Below are 22,425 nucleotides of genomic sequence, written 5' to 3'. Positions count from 1 at the left end.
GACGAATTTACCTTCGACCAATCAAATTGCACCATCTTGGTAACAGTGGGACGTAACTTACTTGATTCAGTAATTAATGAAACGTGACCCGGGCAGTGATTACGAAAGGAGGAGACTGGGAAAAGGTTGGTGCCATTTTACTTCCACCCAAATTTTAGAAACGACTTTGGGAGTTGTGTAGCAGCATCGCAACAAGGAGCTACATGTTTGTCGAGTAAGTGGGAGAAATCTGTCATGAAATGATTACAGGAGAAGTTTTAACGATTCTCGCACTGGTGGCCATGGTTGCTGCAAGAGGTCAGTATAATATTGTTACAGACAGGTAGACTTGTGGGTGTCTTCGGATCAGTGGCTAATGGGTAAATTATAAGGGTTTCATGTCGAAAGCCGGGGATTTTCATAGGTTTATTTTTAATATAGAAATAATCAAATTATATCAGTTTTTGGTGTTGAAAAATATTTGAAATGAATTGTCAAGTGTATACAACTATCCTTTTCAACGAACGGATAAAACAGATAAATGCAATGAAATTAAAATAATTAAATTAAATGGAACTGAAAAGAAACAGGTGAACCTAAGATTGAATAAAACTGACATGAATGAAGTAACTTAAATTCGTATGAATTTGATTGAAGATTGAATGGAATTTAAGTGATATGAAATTGTATGTTTTTGAATCGTGTTCAACCGAAGTAAATTGGATTGCAGATTAAATGGATCTAAATTAAGTTTGATTAAACATGAATACATTTTATTTTGTTTCTGTTCAACTGAAATTATTGCACTGGAAATTGGACAGAAGTGAATTACATAGATTGGTTGGGATATCATATATTTACAAAGATATCAAAGGGATTCTGAGTTCAGGGGGAAAAAATGGAAATACCTATACTGGATATCCAAAGACTTGGTATAGCATCGGGCTGAGACGGTTTCGCAATTCACGTACTCGTAGTCGTTTACCTGTTTAAAAACGGTACACGTGGTATATAAAAAAGAAGAAAAAATCATGTCGACTTTGTGTGGCAAAGTAACGGTTTTGATTTAAAAGCATCAATGTTTTTGTTGTGATCCAGCCATCCTTTGGCAGTGTATAAGTTGGAGAATGGTGGCATTAGTGGATTAGTGATGTTTTGGATGTAGTTGAGTGACTATAGTGACTGCAATAGTCACATCCTGTCACCTAGATCCTCCAGGATCTCACCCAGAAGAAGTTTTATTGTTATCATGGTTAGGCAGTGTCCGCCATTCATGCCAGTAATCTGTCTATTGTTTCCGACTGCTGCCCGCCATCTCCTTCTTCAAACACTCCCCAAAATAAAAGATTACTTTCCCTTACTATCCACACATAGATAACTTTGCCTTTATCAAACGAATTCTTCATACAGTGAGGTAAACATCTTAATTCATAGTATATCTTGTAAAAGAATCTATATGTAGAATGGAAAGTGAGAAAAAACTAAATTACATAAAAACAAGGGGCGTGGTTGTTTCTCCTACATTTAAGAAATCTATTATAAAAACAGATAATGACTGCAAGTTCCGTCAGTTCTCCGACACGAGCTCCTTCGTCTGTGAGTGCTCCGCTTCTCATTGTGACGTCATCGAAGAATACACCCTCGACGATGAAAACTTTGTAGTGTACACTTCTGGAAAGAGAGGCTTCAGGTTAGATAAAGATGAGATGCCAATCAGAAATCGACCAACCCCTTATGGTAAGTTTCATTGATGTTGATTTTCAGTGATTATTTATTCATGATGAGAATTGTGTTAGATCTTAAACTTTCTTACAGTTCACCATCTATGGTACTTCCACAGCCTAGTACCCCCTCCTCCTCCTCCTATTGTTACCACAGCTGCTACCACATCTACTTTTGAGCCCGATAAGTTAATTTGTCTGTGCTTGACACTCATGGTATCTTTTACAGTAATTGACCAATTCATTCAGATGTCAACGGAAACCCAACATCATGATTTTTCCTGCTCCATTCGAAGTTGATAAATGCATGTCTTATGCAGTGAAACAAGGTTTACTTCTATTACTACACTCTTAAAAGTGAAGTGCTAATTTAGCACTTAATGTCCTTGTATAGTGACTGCAATTTGAGTGCTGATTTTGTAGTTCAAATTTGAATGACTAAATCAGCACTCAAAGTGCAGTCACTATACAAGGACATTAAGTGCTAAATTAACACTTCATTTTTTAGAGTGTAGGGGTTTGTAAATATATGTATAGCTTTCTTAAAACCGTAATGATGAGTCAAATAAAGTCATTTGCCCCCACATTTAACTCCTACATCATGCATTATATATTTCAAAGCTCCTCTAAAGTTACACTATTTAATGAGTTCCCATCATCGTTTACTCTTTTAACAAGTTCCAGATACAAGTATCACAATTGCAGTGGACCGATCGGACGAGTATCAAACCATCCTTGGTTTTGGCGGTTCTTTCTCAGACGCAGCAGCGCTAAATCTCTACAACCTCTCTTCTGACGTGCAGGACAACCTATTGAGGGCGTACTTCTCATCTGATGGTATGATAACATGAAGTTCACCATGTTCACATACAGGTTTCTTGGTTTACAAACGAGGCACTGTACTAATCATCATTGTTTTGTTCAAGCAACCCCCTACCAAATATTATAAGATGCGATATTTGTAATTTTTCGTATTGCATATTCTTTTATCAATTACTCTGAACTCTGAAGACGAGCCCATTTCAGGCTTTAAAAACAACTCATCCAGGTATACATTACGCCTATTTCCCCATCAAACATAATGATATTTACCATTTTCCCTTTTCCAAAGTTAGGAAATAAAAAGAATGATAAATAAATAAAATCAATCTGAATACTTCTCGTGTTTCTTATCCCCCACGTATCCACGTCTTAATTTCCAAATAAAAAAATATTGAAGGTTAACCAATGCAAATAAATTATGTTAAAATCCATTGCTCACAAGACGTTATATTTCAAAATCTATCATCAAACAGGAATCGAATATTCATTTGGTCGTGTACCAATCGCTAGCTGTGATTTTTCAACCAGGGAATACTCTTACGCCGAAACACCGAATGACTTCGATCTCGAAGATTTTCAACTTGCCTTCGAAGACATTGATTACAAGGTACATTAAGCTTAAAGGGGAATCCAACCCAAATGTAGACGTGTTTTTATAAAGAAAAGAAAAATCAGACAAGTTGATAGGTGAAAGTTTGAACAATATTGGACAAACAACAAGAAATGTTGTAAATATTGGTAATCAGTATACCCATGGACACTTCAAATTGGCCGCATATGGGATGTCATAGTGATGTAAGGCAAGGACTACTCTTCCATGTACTCCAATACATATTATGGCTAAAATGTCATTTTCCCCAAAAGTTTTATTTCAAATTATAATTTTCTTTCATGAGGACATAAAACAATATACTACCTGGGTTATATTTAGATTACTGCCCCAGAGGAATGGGTACTTAGGAGAAAACCACAAATCCCTGATAATAAAGTACATGGCCCATGGGAAAGTTGTCCTTGCCCCTTGTCATAATTTACTTACCCAGTTGCCAATTTGAAATCTACATAGTATTAGTGATCTCAATTTTAAAGCAGCTATAACTTTCTTATTGCTTGTCCGATTTCTTTCAAACTTTCACTATTCTGTTTAATTTATTTTTTTCCTTCCCAACACAACATTTTATGGCCAAGGCTGGATTTCCCTTTAACATTAAACAAAAATGATTCAGTGTGGCAACTTCCTTTATTGAATAAAATCTTATCTTTATTAGACATGCTATCATTTAATGTTTTTCGATTTATTTGATAAACGACATTCTCACCGGTCACGTAATAATATTAACTCGTGTTAAAAAACGGGATTTCTATGATGAGTCAATTACTTTATTTTCCATTGATGTCAATAAATGTCATTTTCCATTTACAAGAATCTCACATTGAATTCAGGAATAAAACGGGAAATATAGATAAATGTTATAGGAGACCTAAATGCACTCAGCAGACCTGTCTTACTTTGTCACTGATTTCCTCAGATCCCGATGATCAAGCGAGCCTCGGCCATGAGTTCAAGACCCATCAAGTTGTTAGGTAGCGCCTGGTCAGCTCCAGGATGGATGAAAACAAATGGTGCAATGAAAGGAGGTGGTCGACTCAAAGGATTGCCTGGCGGAGAATACTACAAATCATGGGCACTCTATCTTGCCAAGTGAGTTGTAATGCTCCATTGCTCTTTGAAACATATCCTAACTATAGTATTAAGTTTTCCTTATCGACGCAGTAAGGAAGTCAACGATATCTATCATACCAATAGAGTTACGTAATATAAGAATATTCGTCATTCACCAAACTTAAAAAAAAAAATAAATATTAGACATGCTACACATGCTACATTATTATACTATACCAATATCAACCAATTTTTGTCAAACTTTTAAATGAATCTTGCAATAAAAGATTCAGTGGCTAAGTCCCCAAAGTCACCACAATGATTTGTGGATATTTGATTCGCTTCCAGATTCATTGAGGCTTATAGTGACTATGATGTCGACATCTGGGGACTAACAACAGGTAACGAACCCACCGCAGGCCTCTTTCCGGATTGGGACTGGCAATGCATGTACTTCAACCCTGAACTCCAGAGAGACTTCATCAAGCTGGACATGGGTCCCACGTTGCACAGCAGAGGACACCAAGATGTAAATATCGTCATCATGGACGATCAACGGATACATCTTCCGGAGTGGGCTGATGTGGTAGGTGAACTGATACAGGTGTAATCAATTCAAATTTCAAGTTATTATCATTCCTTTGGTTTGAGAACAATGACCAGTCGATTGTTAAAATCCGGGACATTAACCAGAATGAACTCTGACGGGTTATGCTTGTCCATGATCTGCTGATCAGGAGTAGATGTAAACATGATTCCTCGTTAGGAATTTCCCTGGGTACTTGGAAATGTGTAAGCTGTCTGTGTATGAACATGGTTAAAGCAAGTCAAAATCAATTGATTGCAATGATAACTTGGTATTTCTAAAAACAGAGGAAATAAATTGGTCTACAGGTAGGCCTTTGAATCACTCAATTTTTGATCGCATAATAAACTGCTTTTCCGGTTTCAGACTGTTATGATCTATACGACACCTTTACTTTTGTCTAGGTCATCGAAGACTCCGTGGCATCTCAATTCGTTTCTGGTATAGGCCTCCACTGGTACATGGACTTCCTAGTGGATGGAAGCCGTCTTAACGATACCCATCACGCTCATCCAGACTATTTCATGATCAACACAGAAGCGTGCCAAGGGTACCTGCCGTGGCAAGAGAAAGTGGTTCTTGGTAGTTGGGAGAGAGGTGAATCCTATAGCCACAATATCATTGAGGTTTGTCTGATAATAATTTGGTAAACTCGAAGAAAAAAATTCCAAATTCTTGACCCAATTTTAGCATAACAGCGCCTACTGAGATGCTTGAACCCTACCTTGTAAGATTGCAATTTTTTAAATACTTTTTTCGTCTTTTGACTTGTTTTACACGCTGAACACAGAAAATTAGGGTAACCAATATCTCATACAAATATGTTAATTCATACCAGTTCCATTGAATGGTCTTTGATACATTCCTCAATCCTTTTTCTAGGCTCCGGTGCATAAAAGTTACTATTATAGTAACTTTATCCTCCAATGGTAACTTTTATGGAGTCCTTGATTTGGATTGGCTGTTGAGCATCGCTTCCATGGTAGTTACCATTGGATGGCAAAGTTACCTAAATAGTGACTTTTATTGAACTGGGCCCTGAACTATTTGACCACATGCATACGTATTTCCTGATAGTACTGCAGCAGGTCTGCAGGCACGGTTTAGTCCCCTTTAAAACGAAAATTGGCAAAGTTGTCTTCCAACAAATTATCACAGAAAATGCAACACAAATCAGACAATGTCCATGTCACAGGTATTCCAATGGATGAAGAATAACTATACACTCTTGATTTTTTTTAGAAGTGGATACTTTTCAGGAAATTCTTTAAGAGTTCATATTTCTTCATATCTTGCCAGGACTTGAGTAACTGGGTTGGTGGATGGATCGATTGGAACATGGCCCTTGACACGATCGGAGGACCTAACTGGGTAGGGAACTATGTGGATAGTCCTATTATTGTCAACCCTGATCAAGACGTGTTCTACAAACAACCAATGTACTATCATCTTGGTCACTTCAGGTAAACGAGCACGTTGGTGAGGGGAGTCAGAGTTGTAAAATCATGATCAGGCTTTTTCTAGATGTCTTTCTTTCTCGATATTTGATGCTCGTTTTTGGTTTATCTGCAATTAAGGAATGTCCTCAAATCATTTTAATAAATCTCTGTTCCTCCTTCATTTCTAGTGCATCCACTTTACTACGTTTTATGGCACAAAGCATTTTGCCTGGACGATTCATTGATGATTTAAATTGTTAGCATGTACTGTCTTGTGTAACCAACATTAATATGAATGAATAATATCGATGGTATAATTCAAAGAAAAAGTTGGCATTTATCATGAATGCATTTTATGCTTCTTAAACCAGTAAGTTCATCTCCCCTGGATCAGTGAGGGTGGGGTCATCGGTTGATCGCGAAAGGCTGGTTGAACATCTAGCATTCAAACTCCCGGATGGAAACATGGCACTTGTTGTTCTAAACAGGTAGGCATTGTGCTCTCTTAGTTCTAATTATTTTACTTTTATCTGGAAGCAGGAACCAACTCAAGATATTCTGAAATTCCATTTTATTCAAATCGAGCAAACTATAAAATGGGAATTTCTAAAGAGTTTTCCAAAAAGAGGTTCTCGTCTGCACTAGTGGCTTTCAAAGAATATACACACCAACATAAAAAGAATATTTTGCTTTCTTATTTCGAAATGCAGGCAGGAATTCTCCTTTCCTCTTCACATCTACGACTCTGATGTTGGTTATCTTAACGCTGAGATTCCATCGCGATCGATTCAAACTTATCTATGGAAATCACCATCATCAACATCTCGGAAGTAATTGACTCTCCTGTCCCACAATTAATCAGATTAAATTGAATAATCGTTCGGCCCTAGACCCGAATACCGATTGCAATTGGGGTATAAATATTGCACGAAGAAAGACTTTGAACAAGGCCCTGGGAACGATTTTTTGTCTGTGGGTGCCGATGTCAATTTGACAAGCAAATAAATATAAAAATGGTAATTTTCGTCCCGATTTATTTGTCAATCACAAAAAAAAGGTTTCTGTAAACAACGGCCATTTGTGTTACATTTCTCAGATTTGTCACACCGCCCAGAATTCCTGGGGGTGCTGCCTATGGAAAATAATACATGCAGCACCCCCGCTTCCCATGGCCATGACTTTGAAGAAATACCTTGGGGTGTGCAAATGTCATCCATAAAAGTACAAGAGGAGGGATGGTCTTTTATGATTTACTGCTAAAAGGAAAATGTAATATATTGGCGGACAAATGCTGCAGCATCGGTTATCAAATTATTAATGTATTAGAGCTTTGTGAATACAGGTCTTAGTCTTTGCAGTCAAGGTTGTGATGAATCAGCAAAAATAAAGCAAATTAGTAAAGGTTGTATTCGTAATTTCAAAGCAACCGCATAAAATAAACTGAAGGAAAATTAACCTTGGCTACAGATAAGCAATTCAATAAATAGATACACCGTGATATTTTTAGACATTTCTAAGACTACAATACAATGACTATGTTTAGATCATTTTGAAAGCATGTGGGTGAGGGGTCGTAAATTGCGACATATGTTTAAGAGGATTGGACGAAAACAAACGTAACATCATATCATCGATTAAACTTTGAACATACCGAGGCTTCCATTTCGGGATTGATTTCACCGTGAACTTGATGTGGATGGACTAATGATAAATTGAATGAGAAAACCCCACCTAATAGATTCTTCTTTCATGAATAGTTTATTACAATTTCTTTAATTCTAAGGATGCACCGTATTTAAAAAAAAAAAATTCTGCGTATTTCCCTGAATGTTATAGAGTATCAAGATAATGGACGCTATTATGGCAATCTGCGTTATTATTATTATTATTTTTTGTGGACATTCAAAATCACTTAACCTGCTTATTATACACAAGGTCCTCGTTTGAAATACGCAAACCTTGAAAATGAATAAAAAATGAGAAATGAAGTTAAAAGATGGATATATATCATTATTTAATCATGGAGTCATCCTCGAAAATGAAGGCATTGATGGGAGGGGGCGGGTAATATAATGTTATATTGAGAAAAAAAGAAAAATATATCGGCAGACGGTATTGATTATTGTATTTAGAAACAATGGCGTTATTCCCAGTCATAGAGTTCATTTTCAAGGGTATTTTCTTAGAATATGTAGTGAGACTTATATTGATTCAGAACATGAGACGATGACTCTTGTGCGTAAACATTATTTTTGTTATTACAAAATTTCTTATTCTTTATAGACTATTTCATTTTTCACTTGAACCATTGTGGGTAGCCAGGTGTGACGCAAACTATATATATATATATATATATATATATATATATATATATATACAGTGCGTATCAAAAAAAAGTTTACACTTTGAAAAAGCCTTGGGAATTAAAAAATATACAACATGTGGGTAATTTTTTCACATTTAATCTTGGGTTTGGGTCTCATCTATCTAATGAAAGTAAAAGTTTTGACAGAATGTTACACTTGAGTGAGCACTTTCTATTTCTGTAAAGCTCGCAGAAATCTGTTTGCGCAGAAATGCTTGTTTTCACGCTGTGTCAAAGGGAAAGGGCGAAATCTACCTTACCCAGCGAAACATTTCTCATACATTTCCCTTCCACTTTTAGTTAATTGAAATAAAACGGATACATCCAAGCATTTTGTAAGAATTTTGCCACCCAAATGGAAATTTCAACACTTAGTAAGCACAACCTTTACCCTTTTTGTGCCAGCTGGATCTGAGGACATAACTGAATCTCAACAAAAGTGTATGTCAGACACTTCCAGCATTTTTTTACTAAGTCTTTATCATTTGAAGTGGGTTTACATTTCATTTTTCATTTAATACTTGTTTCTCCACACTTTTCCTTAGCTTGAAAATGATTAGCAAAATGAAAATCAAGCCTAAGCCATTTCATGTAAATGACAGCTCAGTGTAAAATCAAATATCATCACGATGGCCTCGGTGTGTGGGGGAGTGGGGTTGGGCGCAATGCACTCTTCGAAGTATTTTGGGCAAAGAAACAAGTTAAAAAGGGTAAAAGATATCTTCAAATAAATTTTACTGGCTACATTAAATGTGTTCTTCATGATTAAGGTCTTCTTTTATTCGCATAACTATTTCAAAATTCTGCGCAAATCATTTTTCACTAACTTTTCAAAAGTAAGTGGTGATCACTCAAGCAGAAATATTTTTCGACAGTTATATCGTCATTTGCTTAAGTGGATCTGTACCAATGTTAAAATGTGGAAAAATCTTCAGGATATTACAAATTTATAATTTTACAGGATTTTTTCTAAGTGTAAATTTTTTTTATACGCAATGTATATATATATATATTTGCAAAAACGTATTCAGAGTCCCATAGACTTTTTGGATTGGGACAGACTGTCTCACTTGTATAACACTATGGTAAATCTACACGCTAATGCTGTAAATTCCTTAAATATTTTATATTTATTTATGTTGTCTGCTGTTAATATTCTAGTTATTTTACGACGCCAAAGATGACATTTTAGTCAATATTAATGCAATGGAACCATATAAACTGCTCCATCTGACCACATTTGTCAGGTCTAAGTTGGACAATAGGTATGCGTGAATTCAGTGAATTTGTAAACTTTTGAGATAAACAGGCCATGCATATGCGATCACGAGTTTACAGCATGTCGTAAATTTATCATCTTCCTCATGATGAAAAGCTAATTTGCAAGAGTCTGGACCCATAAGAAGTGCATTTGCCTGCTGCATCGCCCCGAAATCCCGATACACTCACAGATATCCAAACACACACACGCACCCACCTCCTAAACGTCAAACACGCACACTCTCCCCTAAACACACACACCCTAACATAAACGACACACTTACCCATGCAAACGCACATCATTACTTCCTATGCACTCGCTAGCTCGTGACCAGTAACCACTGACGTACCTAGGATGGGGGCACATTTTTTGGAGGATATTTCGTCCGCGAAAAATTTTGACAAGCAAAAAAAAAAGTCTTCAACGACAAATAAAGGATTTCTTACCACAAAAAAAAATTGACAAGCAAAAAAAAAAAGGGTCTTCACGTTCTCGTCAGGGGGGGGGGGGGGCAGGGATACGTCCCTTGCATGAGTTGTGACTCGTCAGGGGGAGCAGTCTGCCCCCCTTTAGGTACGCTAGTGCCAGTAACGTACACAACACACACAGGCAACAACACACACCATTACGCACGTACGCGCACCTTCATCCATACACGCGGCACACACACTGGCGAGTAGAGTTAAGGCCACCGCACACCTTACGACTGTTCGCGATCCGATTTTCAATGATTTTGGGACAAATCGCAGTTTGCTCATTTTCTGAAAATGTGAATGGACTATATCATTTTATTTGAGGTTAAAATTAATTGAATGAATACTAATTTAACCATTTTGAAAGATTGTAAGCATTTATTTAAGAGTACAGACCAAATTAGATTCAAATCGTTACCAATCGTACGACTGCTATGACGTCATTACGACTAGATATTAAATTCGCTTTTATTCTAAGAAGGGTGATAGCATAGTCCCAGATTTGAAGATAGGTATTCGTACGATGATTTAGAACATTACACAGTAAGATATTCCAAGTCTCAATATTAGCATCAAATTCTACTACATTTTATTCTGAAATCGGATCGCGAACAGTCGTAAGGTGTGCGGTGGCCTTTACACACCTTTACAAACCTTGAAAAAATCATGGAGATCTATCCCTCGTACACCCAATCTGACGCAAATTTAATCTAAAAACGACAACACAATATTTGATTAAAATAATTTTAATGCAATTTGTATGTAACAAGCATCGATTAGGTGCTGGTATATAACACATGTCTACTAAATAAAATTGGACGTTATTCAATAGTGCCTAATACATAATTATTTACAATAACATTTGAGCTGTTATGATTTGCCGACAGCTTGAAAATATCATGCTAAAACAGACAATGTCCAAACTAAATGATTATAAAGTATTCATTTCCTCATTTTTTTCTCTCGGTTGTTTGTGTGTGATGGTGTGTGTGGTGAGGGGGGGGGGGGGCTAGTTGCAGAGATTACAAGTTCATGATACTCAGCATAATTTCTTACCGGTTAGGAATTTACATAATCTACTAGGAATTCTTTATATTTTAAATCAAATTTAGAAATATTTTGAACTGATTTATTAAAATGTACAGTGAATATAAGGAAAAATGGTAAAATGTAACGTTTTTGCATTAGTTGTATTTTCTGTGATTACCTGTAATGGATGTCGTGCAACTACCGTCGCACTGCATTGGCGCTTCTTGTGAAACAATGACACAAAATGTTTTTTAATACATATGGTAAAACAAGATTCTTTTCATATTAACAAAACTCACTTCAATATCAACACATTTGAGGAATTCAATACACAAAAATATGAAAACAATGTTTTGACAAATAAGCCGTAAAAGGCGAATGCCCTCTCTTCCATCTCACAAATTGAAATGTTGCCATACACTGACTGTATAATGAACACAAAGCATACATTCCTCTTTCCTGAAGATATAAACACATAATTCAGATATTTTTCACATATATTAAAAACAAGCACAACAATACCATGATTTTGCCAGTCACAGAATCGGATCATAATTATATACACCTCATTAACATGCTAATATAATGAAGACAAAACACATGTAGTTAAACACATTTATCATATCTTATACACAATAGAATACTGCCAAATGAATTACAAATTAATCATTTTACAAAAAACACAAAATCGCAAAAGATGCAGCTAAAATTGATATCGTGGTGGTGAGAGCAAAAGAAAATAAAAATAATTTGATCCTTATATCGATAACTAAAACAATAAAACTAATCAATCACGACTAGACAGACAGATGGTTAGATATTGATTTAATATCGTTAGCACGATTGATATAGACTTTATTTTTTGATAAACAGGAACAGTAAATAAAACCCCAATTGAAAATTTATCAAGTGGAACTCGAAAAAACGAAGCTGGATTTAATTGTCGAGTTGTACTGAGAAATCAAAAGCGAAGAATTTGATTTGTGAAATGTAATCATAATAATAATGTAATAGCTCAGAGGTACTTCATCAAGAAGCAAATGACAGAGTTTTATATATATATATATATATATGTATATATATATAAAACTGTTGGCTTGGTCGGAAAATAAATATTGAGACAACTTTTAAATTCAGAACGTATTACAGATGCCAATATCATCAATGTCACCTGTCGTCTACCAATTAAGTACTAGAATAATGACCTCCCACATGTGATTAATGATTTATTTTTGCCGATCAACAAATACAAACAAAAATTACAAATTGAAATATTTACAGGTTTTTCAATCAAACAGAGGAGAACAATAATAAACCTAAATATCATTGATTAATTAAATCGGGGACTGAATTTAAAACATATCAATTTAAATAGAACCAATCTGACTAAACTAAAGAAAAAAGTAACAAAACGGAGGAAGCTTGCCTAAAAAGCAAGGCTTGTAAACGAAACATGGTAAAGAATCTTGTGTACAATAATTAGAGGGGAGGGGGACAAAATAGTTAATAAATATTGATAAATTGATGTGATGCAAAGAGAGAGTAGGAATAACTCATATGATGTACATCTGTTCTAGTTATTCTAAAATTAGCGTTCTTAACATGACGGAGCCAAATTCTAAGTGAACAAATTATAATTATTGTAAATTATTTATTAGTAAATTTGGCAAATATTACATAAATCAGACTATAATCAACGATGTTCTTCCCCCCCCCAAAAAAAAAGTCCACAATGAAAAAAAAATCAACAGACAATAAGTAGGAAAACATGATACAAAAAACATGTCAGAATGTGTTAATTTCAGCCATCAAAACCACCCATACATATATTTTTTTTCAAGTTCAAGTTAAGAAGATCAAATCTTAATCCGAGTCCAGACTCATTTGTGTTTAGGTTTTCATTTCTTAATTGTAGGATACTTGTCACCCATCTCCACAACTTGACCAGTGAACACTTTTGTATAAAAAAATGACGATACACAGACTTTGACTGTCAAATAATTGTCACTTACCTCTAATGACAGCTAATTATTAATTATAAGTAAAATGCATTTAATAAATGGACTTATTGATACCATATATAAAAGGAAATATGTATCTTTGTAAGTTGTATCCTTGACGACACTTGTATATATATTGAATCAATCTCTAAAACAATTGACAATGGTGTATTCTATTCAGATATTTACATATCATAATATGTACAATTAAGAAGAAGCATTCACATTGTGTCGTTGTATATATACGAAAGAAATATATTATGAATACCAGGGTATAACGGTCTTTATTTTGATAACATACATATATAATGTACGATATTCGTAATGAAGTTACATACAATGAATACATGAGCTGGAGTATGTCAAACACCAAAGTTGTGTTATTTTTAAAACAGAAATAAGGTCCGAAAATAAATCAAAATTAAATCAACCACTAAACGAAAGATATATAAATTACATTCCAGCTTTCAACAAAATAAAGAATGAAAACAGCAATTCATAGCTACCGGCATATATAAACGGCCATCAAAATTATCTAAGCACATTTTTTTTAATACAAAGTTGAAACTGTAAATAGTCATACAATTATGAGGTTAAATAAAACAGAAATACAAATTGATACATAAATCAAAGTGGCAAAATGGCATGTCTATTTCAAAAACATATGTACATTTTTTAATATAAAAAATATGATCTATCATTTTTACCATTAAATAAATTATTTTTACTGTATATCTATCTACTACGTAAATTTCAGCTTTCATTTTGGCTTCGATACATATTTTATAGCTCTCAATGTGGCACCAAATAAGTTACATATTAGATGTTGTTCTATTCAGCGAATATTCTGTCAAATCCACAACAGTATTTTAAGTATCACAATCATTCTTGAAAAGAAAATACTAAGTAGTTATACGTTATGATCACAAATCCATGGAATCGGAATACCTCAGTTCTAAAAATTCCTTCCTAGAAGTCAAAATTACTGTAAGAATTTAGGGTATTTTTTATCATCCTGTTTTACCGATATGTGGAATTTCTTTACACATTCGTATCATTTCAGAGTATCGAAATTGATATGCTGACCAAAGTAAAAACAGTCTCAACACATGTCTTTTAGCTCTATGATACCTAATCATAGAATCGATGTTCTAAATGAACACCGTTTCTGAACTTGGGGAAAAAACTTCGTAAAAAGTTTCGGAGATGGTCAGTCATTCCAGTGATACAAACGTGATTATGGAAGTATTTTCATGATTCAGTTGATAGTAGCCAGTGCTTCCTCATTAGTCTGTGACTCACTATGACAAATTAACACAAAGAGCGCTTGATCTATGAATTCATGAAGCTTTTCGGTTTGACATCCCTAAAGGTATAAGGATGTTGAATGCTCAGCTGTGGACCTAGTCTGTTTTCTTTTTCCCCGTGATAACGACGTTGAACCTGTCCTTCGATGGTTTCATGGTGATGTCTCCAAATCCATGCTTCTTGAGCATTTCCGAAGCGTTCTCCTTTCCCCACATCGTGCCAAGTCCTGGGCCTCCAAAGTACATGGACACCGGTGTGCAGTGGAGCATACTGATGACGTAACCATCAATGGCTCGGGGATTCCCCACGTTTTTGTGCGGCGAGCTGTGCACGTTGACTTCCATCATGAGTAACAGACCGCCATCGACCATCACCCGCCTCGTCTCGCGGAGGACACCCTCAGGGTCGGCCATGTCATGGAAAGCATCGAAGGAGGTGACCAGATGGAATGTGTTTCTCCATGTGTCTGGGAGTGTGGCAACGTCTTGCACGAGGAACTTGCAGTTGGTGAGGCTGAGTCGAGCGGCTTCTGCCCGTGCCTCGGCGATGGCCTTCTGGGAGATATCAAGCCCATAGAAAGTGCATCCGGGGAAGCGCTGCGCCATCAGCATTGTTGCATGACCTTGACCACATCCAAGATCTAACACAGATACGTTAGTTTCTGGAGAAGGAGAAAGAACGCAAATTCAATTATGTTAAAATAATTATTGAAAAATGTCTCCATAACTGAATTTTGAAAAAAGCGTGAACTAGCATCCCAAATGGTATATTCCTGATCGTTGTTTATAATTAAATACAGTTAAAACAAAATTGACATCCAGATGTCCAATAAAACTGGTCTTGAACATCTGAAGGGTAACATTTTCATCAAAGCCACCAATTCAATAATCCGCATTAGCTTCCTACAGGGGCCACTTCGTTCCGGGTTGCAAAGACGGCCAGGAAGATCAGTATCTTCAGTCAACCAATTGTCTTCCGGTGCTCAGCATGATCATCGTTCTGGCCTTACGGTCACACACACACACACACACACACACACACGCACCACTGACCAGGACTCCATGGGTGTTTGTGCTAACACTGCAACGACTAATTAATTTCTCATGGTAATATCCGGAGTCTCAACAGGAGGTTATCAGTAAAGGCAAAGTACGCTTGCTAAATATCTGCAATCGTCTCGTCTGTATCTAACTTTTGAATTAATGAAATGGATGAGGTAATAATTTCATTCATTGATTAATTCCCTAGTAAATGGTTAAGCTGATGGTTGAATAAGTAAATAAATTCAAAAAAGGTTGTCCACAAAAATATTGACAAAAATCTCAAAATTTCATTCCACCTCTGTTCGCCACAAACTCTCCCCGTTACCACCACCCCACAAATTATGTCAGGTACCCCCAGCTGCCATCTTCACCATCCCCTTTGTCACTCATATCATCATTGTTATTCCTGTCAGTAATGAATAACATTGACACTTGTCAGTGATGTCTGCAACCTAACGTGCATACCAAGGGGCCGGAAAAGACACGACTACCACCGGCGGACCATCTACATCATCATCACCATCACACGGACAGTGACTGAAGCTGCGGGAGCAGATGCCAATGAAATACGATGGTGGTATCCTCTTTCAGACGTATTCGTGAAGACAATATATTATTAGAGGACGGCATCGCCGTTCACATGGCGCCAACTGCTTTTGGTGTAAACCATCAATACTGTTTCCGCTATGTCCTTGAAGGCGAACTCATTGAGAGTAACATGAACGTGTCTCTGACATAGGAACCCAGCAATGTTCATTAATTTGTTGTTCCTTCGTCGTATGTTGATTATATCGGTCTCTTTATGTTGTAATGTGATATTGATGATGGATATGGGTGAAGGTTAACGGAGGTACGTCGATTGACACGATAGCTGAGCAATACAGACATGATAACTTTATCATGTTTTACAAAATCATACATCAGTTGTAAAAAATACCATATAGATGAACAAACAATGTAAAGGAAAGACGGATCTATATATAATCTGATAAAAAATATCATGACCATTCGACCTTTTTTAAGGTAACGGTGTCTTTGTAACACAACCCTCAAGAGGGAACGTCTTACTCTCGAAATAAATGTCATTGTTTTGGCAATGCAAACGTTCTTTCTTGATACGGTAGAGGAGGCGTTTAAGTTGGAGGGCATTCATCCCATTTCCCCACTTTGACATTGATACCTGCTGAGCTAACTACAGACGCAACATGCCATTCATTTACTATCCTTCTGTTCGTAGTTCTTGCCCTTAACATAACACCTACGCAAAATCTTTCATAGCAGACTACATCATTCCAGATCATTTTTTTTTGTCTGCCGGTTGCCATGATAGTAAAATAATATTTTCTATTTTTGGTTGCTTAAAATGTCAATTTCTTTATGATAGAATAGCACTAGAAACCTTTGCAAATGACCTCGCCTTCCTCGAGTTATATAAATGATTGGGGATGATATAAAACAGAAACAATAATTGCAAAAGACACAACATCATTCAGAATATATAAAGGGAGAATGTCCTTCAAAGATGGTAAATTATTGAAAGGAGAACAAGAGAAAGGGAAAGAGAGTGAGAGAGAGAGAGAGGAAAAACAAGAAGGAGAGAAGGAGAGAGGGGGATGGGTGGGAAGGTGAATGGAGGTAAAAGAAACCAAGAGCATAATAATACAGATAATAGTCAAGGTTAGCTGAACATGCAAAGAAGAATGCTCTCAGCACCGCATGAATATAATTGAGCCAAGGAAATACGTCATTCTATTCACCTAACGTCTAATGGAATTGATATTTTTTATCAATAGTTTGTGACGGACGCCACTAACATTATAAAATAAGTATTTAGCCTTGTAGGTGCCGATAAAATGGTTATCAAACTCCGTTCGATGTTCATATTGAGTATGTTTAAAAGTGGGTAGAGTGGGTACTAGACCGAATACACACGAGCCCTTCCCCATTTGCAATCATGGTATACTCCAAAAACTCAATTTATCTGGAAATTTCAAGGAAGTTTCAATATGTTTTACAGAAAGTGAGAAAGGATTTGTATATTAATTATTTACCAAGCTTAATAGAACACAATTCCTCAAAGAATGCATGCACTGACTACACACGAATACTCGACCAGACAGTTTTAACTGATTTTTATTTATGATCACATAAATTTTAAGTTTTGGAATTAAAAATCCCTTGCAGTGAACCACATTTTGTATCATATTTTCTAAAATCATTAGGAAGAAGAGAACATGACAAGCTCACCTCCTTTTCATCTTTCCCACAATTATGAATATAACTTTTTTCCGTTGAAAAATGGTAGTCATTCATCGAACTTTTCTGCATCTTTTAGATTGCATCTTTACATTTGATACATGGCCTTACCTAACATATCAACAAGTCCTGTTATGGAAGGAATCATGTCCTGGATCAAACAATTATCATGCATCTTCCGTGACATATGATCCATGAAACGATGAAACCTGGGATACTGAGAATATGGAACACCTGCAGAAGAATAAAACGAACAAAACTAAATTATTCTTGTGATTATTAATGTTTATCAATGTTATTATCATAAATAATATTCGTTTTTTATCGTCTATCTCTATTTCATTATCATAATAATTATTACTATTTCAACGCACCAATCGGAATTTTTGCTTCACACTAATTACAAATATTCTGCTCTACCTGTATTTGCGGATGAACAGTGTATAAATATGGATATAAACATGTTTCTAGCAGATAGAAAGTCAAAATGTACATGGCGCAATATTCAACTCAAGTAATCAAAATAGAACTGACGTGGAATGATAAAGCAACAAAAAGGTTTGATTGTAAATCTATAAAATCAAAGCCAATCTCCACATCTCCACGGTTTATCAATTTGTAATGACGTTAAAATCCAATACAATTTATTAATACAATACCTTGGATCGAGTTCTGCTTTGTAGAATATCATCAACGGGGCAGTAATCATTTATAGTTCACACAAATTTGCGTTATTCATAATCAACTGGTCTCCAATAATTATTTGTAAACCATTATATTATATGCTTTGTCTTTTGATGGATTTGTCGGTTGACAATATTCTTGAAGTTCTACTTTAAATATAAAAAAGAACACCCCATCCCCCCAAAAAAGAAGAAAGATGAAATATTTACAGCAGATTTCATTTACATACGCAACGTTGTGGCATGGAGACACTTTGCCTAAAAACACCACGGTGAAACGACATTTGCTCCTGCGACATTTGATCCGGTCTTAATATATCGGAGGGCATACAGGGTTGGAGCTAATATTATAATAGAGTTTTTGGTTCAGAATAATGTAAAGATTAAGATTAGGGCTTATGTTTGGCTTAACGTGCAGATTTTACATCGGAGCAATTGTCGCCGGAGCAAATGTCATGGAACCAAAACCTCGTCGATGATTGTCTACTTGCCGTCTTGGTTTATATATGTAGTCACTGTCGATTTATTTTCTTTGCATGAAACTACACGATAGAAGGTGAAATTACCAGAATTGTTTATTCATACTCACATCGAGGAATACCACACTTTGATAGCTTACAACATGCACCTACACCTTTAGCTTGTGGTTGTATCAAACTGATTTAACACTATCAAGCCAAAATTTCCTTGTCGAGCTAGACTGGCTAGGCTGACAATAGGGAATTGGCGCTCCGCGACGCACGAACGATTTAAGAAGACAGTGAATGTATCAAAAGGGCTCATTAAACGATGACAGAGTACAGCTGGAAGGTCTTTGTCGAAATATGGTGAACTGGATAAGCAGTTTCATCTCAAGTCTCGGAGCTGACAGAAAAGAGTACGTTTGTCGAGGGTCCAGGACGAAACTGCTGTTTTGATTAACCACTTTCGACAAGGACAGAGGGGATTTGACAATGTATTTTCTATGTTTTTTAATCCGTCGTGCGCCATGGAGCGAAAACTCTCTAATATCCTGACCGGACCTGATCAAGGTGATATACAGTATAAGGTTCTTGGAAGCTAGCATCATATTCATAAGCTAAACATGTTACCTTGTGGCCCGTCTTCTTTGAAGCAACCGAGAACGGAATCGTAGGCCTGACATAACATGGGGACCAAACCACTGAATGCGACGATGTTACAGGGGCCGTTGGTGAGGAAAGGTCGCCGAGATTCGGGTACGAAGTATGTCTGGTTGTCAGGGTCCATCTCTACGATTCTCGCTACCACCATCGATCCTAACCATTCTCTGACGTATCTACAAAAGGAATAGAGAATATTCATGGTTTAGTTCGCTGTGATTTATTACTTTCTTTGGAAAGAAATCATCAATTGTGAGTAAGCAATATTCAAAATGGGAACAATTATCTGTATAATATAAAGATGTAATCAGAATGTTCATTCCAGTTTTCATTTAGTCCCATTTTAGGGTCCAAAGATATATATATATATATATATATATATATATATATATATATATATATATATATATATATATAATATATATATACAAGAATATTAAAAAAAAAAGAATCCCGATCTTTTTCAGCAAGCAATTTAAAAATTTAAACATCTAGGTGTTGCAACGAGACAAAAGGGGTGTCAGTTGAAGGACAAAAGCATAAGCAGTGGGTAAATGCATCTTCTGCGATCCAAAGAAGATTCTGCAAATCATTGTTTGGTATAGTAGACAAATATATACGTGATGCCCATGGTTCACATAAACACGTTAGAATGTCCAAAAATTAACAGCTGAACGTGGGGTAACTCAACTATAGAGAGAGGGTTTGAAAGGCAAACGAGACAGAGAATGTGTACCAGTAAAAAATTGTTTACAGAAATGAATTGCTTGATTGAAACCATTTGGATTATCAAAAATATAAGGTTTTAAACATGATGACCAGATTAAAAAACCCAGAGATATCAGTTATTCGATACTTTTGTACCATATTGCGGTACCGAACATCACATTCAGAATGTCACTGTCCTTTACCGACCCTACTAAGCAAGAAAAGGAGAAAGAGACAAATGTCATAACAATCAAAATTGTTGTTGCACCTGTTTGTCTCTCTCATGCCTTGTTTTCCATCTCTAAATTCTGTTTATTTCTTTTTCTCCAACCCAAGTCCAATTTTTTGACATGATATTGATACTGTTTTCTTTCTCATGTTATTGCAGGCGACCAACATGGCGCAGGGAGGCTTTGGCGGGCTCAGTATTTCAATCAGCGGCAACTTTCGCGCGATTTAAGTTAGGAATGTTGATCAGGTTCAACGCCCCAGTCGGCCCACCATTTCACTATTGTCACTCCTTCTTCAACTTTCCCCCCTCCAACTCTCATCTTTATTTCATCTTGAAATTGCTTGGTCTGTTTTCATGAGAGAGTGGTGGGCGTTGCAAAAATAGCGAAATTTGTTGCGATAGTGATGACAGTAGATTGATCTCAAGTTGAGTACTACTCATCGTGTGCGGTATAGTCACTATCTGCTGAAGATAGAAGAAGCTTAATGTAGTTTCGAGCATGCGCACATCATGCAGGCCCGTTCCATCAAAAAGAGGCGACCGTTGACTGTTCATTAATTCTAAGTGCGTTATCTGACTTTACCATTGCCATAAGACTACGAGAATAGAAACATAAAATCGAAAGTTGTTTAAATTCTAAAAACTGTAATTGATATTGACTTTCATTATGACATTGCTATTTGACCTTATCCACACTGTTTTTAAGAATAAGGAGACCAAGGACTGTATATATATATATATATATATATATATATATATATGCATATATATTGAAACTACAAGATGAGAAGGATTCAATTATTCGTGGTGTAACCTCAATACCTTTTGTATTGTCAACATTTAAGAATATTGACCCGATGATGATATCGGGGAGGCAAACGAACCTGGAATGACCTGAGGTTGATATCACAATTATTTTCTTGTAATTTATTTTTGGTTCCCTTTGTTCATTGCGTTTATGCGAATGGGGCAATTTACCAAATTACTGATGTGATCACTTTTGTTTCAGCCGTGTAACTCAGTCGACTCTCTACTTGTCAGGCCTCTCATCTCCTAATAACATGCCCGAATGAAGCATCGGTCGTCAACAGACTTAGGCCCCCTGACTAAGCCTGTTTGGAGAACAAACTCGACCATATCCGATGTTTGTTCGCCAACCAGGTCTCGGGTTGCTCCAGCAATGCGTGAGCATTCCCCCTTCGAATCACCCAGCCTGCGGTGATCCTGCCGAGACGGTGGTGAGGGTCCACCCCCAGTAAGGATGCAACCACGAGGAAAGGATGCCATGAATAAATGTGTACCTCGCTGGTTTCACACACCTTGGTAGTGAGGTATGCATTAACACGTTTCCTTAGATTTAAAGGATGCCAATGTTTCATCACCAGCATATATAACAGTGCATCTTGGAGATGTTGGACTCGTATTACAGCTTCAAAGTCAATCATAAGGGAGAATGGACTATGGAGGTAGCCATGTTCGACAGGAACAAAATAATAAATTGTTGAATTATCCTCCAAAAAGTACAAGCAGGAAGTAAAGAACAGAACAAGATGTATATTCATTTTTTTTTTCACTCCGTATGGACTTGTTTAAAGATGGCGTTTCACATTCGATCCATGATATTTTTAAAGGTGCGAAAACATGGCAAGTACATCGATGAATTGATAAGAGAATGACTGAAATGTGTAATGCCTGAATTTTACGACGTTCACTTTGTAATATTCTGCTTTCTAAAT

The 22,425-nt window shown here is 36.2% G+C and overlaps 2 protein-coding genes across 3 annotated transcripts in view; one reads left to right on the top strand and one right to left on the bottom strand.

Annotated features, from left to right (window-relative positions):
- The first annotated feature begins 63 nt into the window (after positions 1 to 63).
- Positions 64 to 8,205, top strand: LOC129262261 (lysosomal acid glucosylceramidase-like). Of its 2 annotated transcripts, none has more exons than XM_054900350.2 (10): positions 64 to 297; positions 1,528 to 1,716; positions 2,379 to 2,537; positions 2,996 to 3,129; positions 4,052 to 4,224; positions 4,534 to 4,771; positions 5,176 to 5,397; positions 6,071 to 6,234; positions 6,582 to 6,698; positions 6,921 to 8,205. In XM_054900350.2, the coding sequence occupies exons 1-10, from the start codon at positions 240 to 242 to the stop codon at positions 7,042 to 7,044; spliced, it is 1,578 nt and encodes a 525-aa protein (XP_054756325.2). In that variant the 5' UTR covers positions 64 to 239; the 3' UTR covers positions 7,045 to 8,205. The 2 variants fall into 2 exon arrangements, with proteins under 2 accessions (XP_054756325.2, XP_063956119.1); XM_064100049.1 differs by having other exon boundaries at positions 69 to 214.
- A 6,435-nt stretch (positions 8,206 to 14,640) lies between these two features.
- The window catches only part of LOC129261654 (S-adenosylmethionine-dependent methyltransferase Rv2258c-like), a 30,146-nt gene continuing 22,361 nt past the window's right edge, over positions 14,641 to 22,425 (bottom strand). The window contains exons 2-4 of the mRNA XM_054899706.2: positions 19,720 to 19,925; positions 18,057 to 18,179; positions 14,641 to 15,307 (exon numbers count right to left, since the gene is read on the bottom strand). Coding sequence (XP_054755681.1) covers positions 14,742 to 15,307; positions 18,057 to 18,179; positions 19,720 to 19,925 — 895 coding nt within the window. The 3' untranslated portion in view covers positions 14,641 to 14,741. The remainder of the gene's footprint in view (positions 15,308 to 18,056; positions 18,180 to 19,719; positions 19,926 to 22,425) is intronic.

The sequence above is a fragment of the Lytechinus pictus genome, chromosome 5 (genome assembly GCF_037042905.1).
Source record: "Lytechinus pictus isolate F3 Inbred chromosome 5, Lp3.0, whole genome shotgun sequence".
Taxonomy (NCBI): Eukaryota; Metazoa; Echinodermata; class Echinoidea; order Temnopleuroida; family Toxopneustidae; genus Lytechinus; species Lytechinus pictus.
Note: the sequence above shows the minus strand (reverse complement) of the source record. Positions and strands in the feature narration are given on the sequence as shown.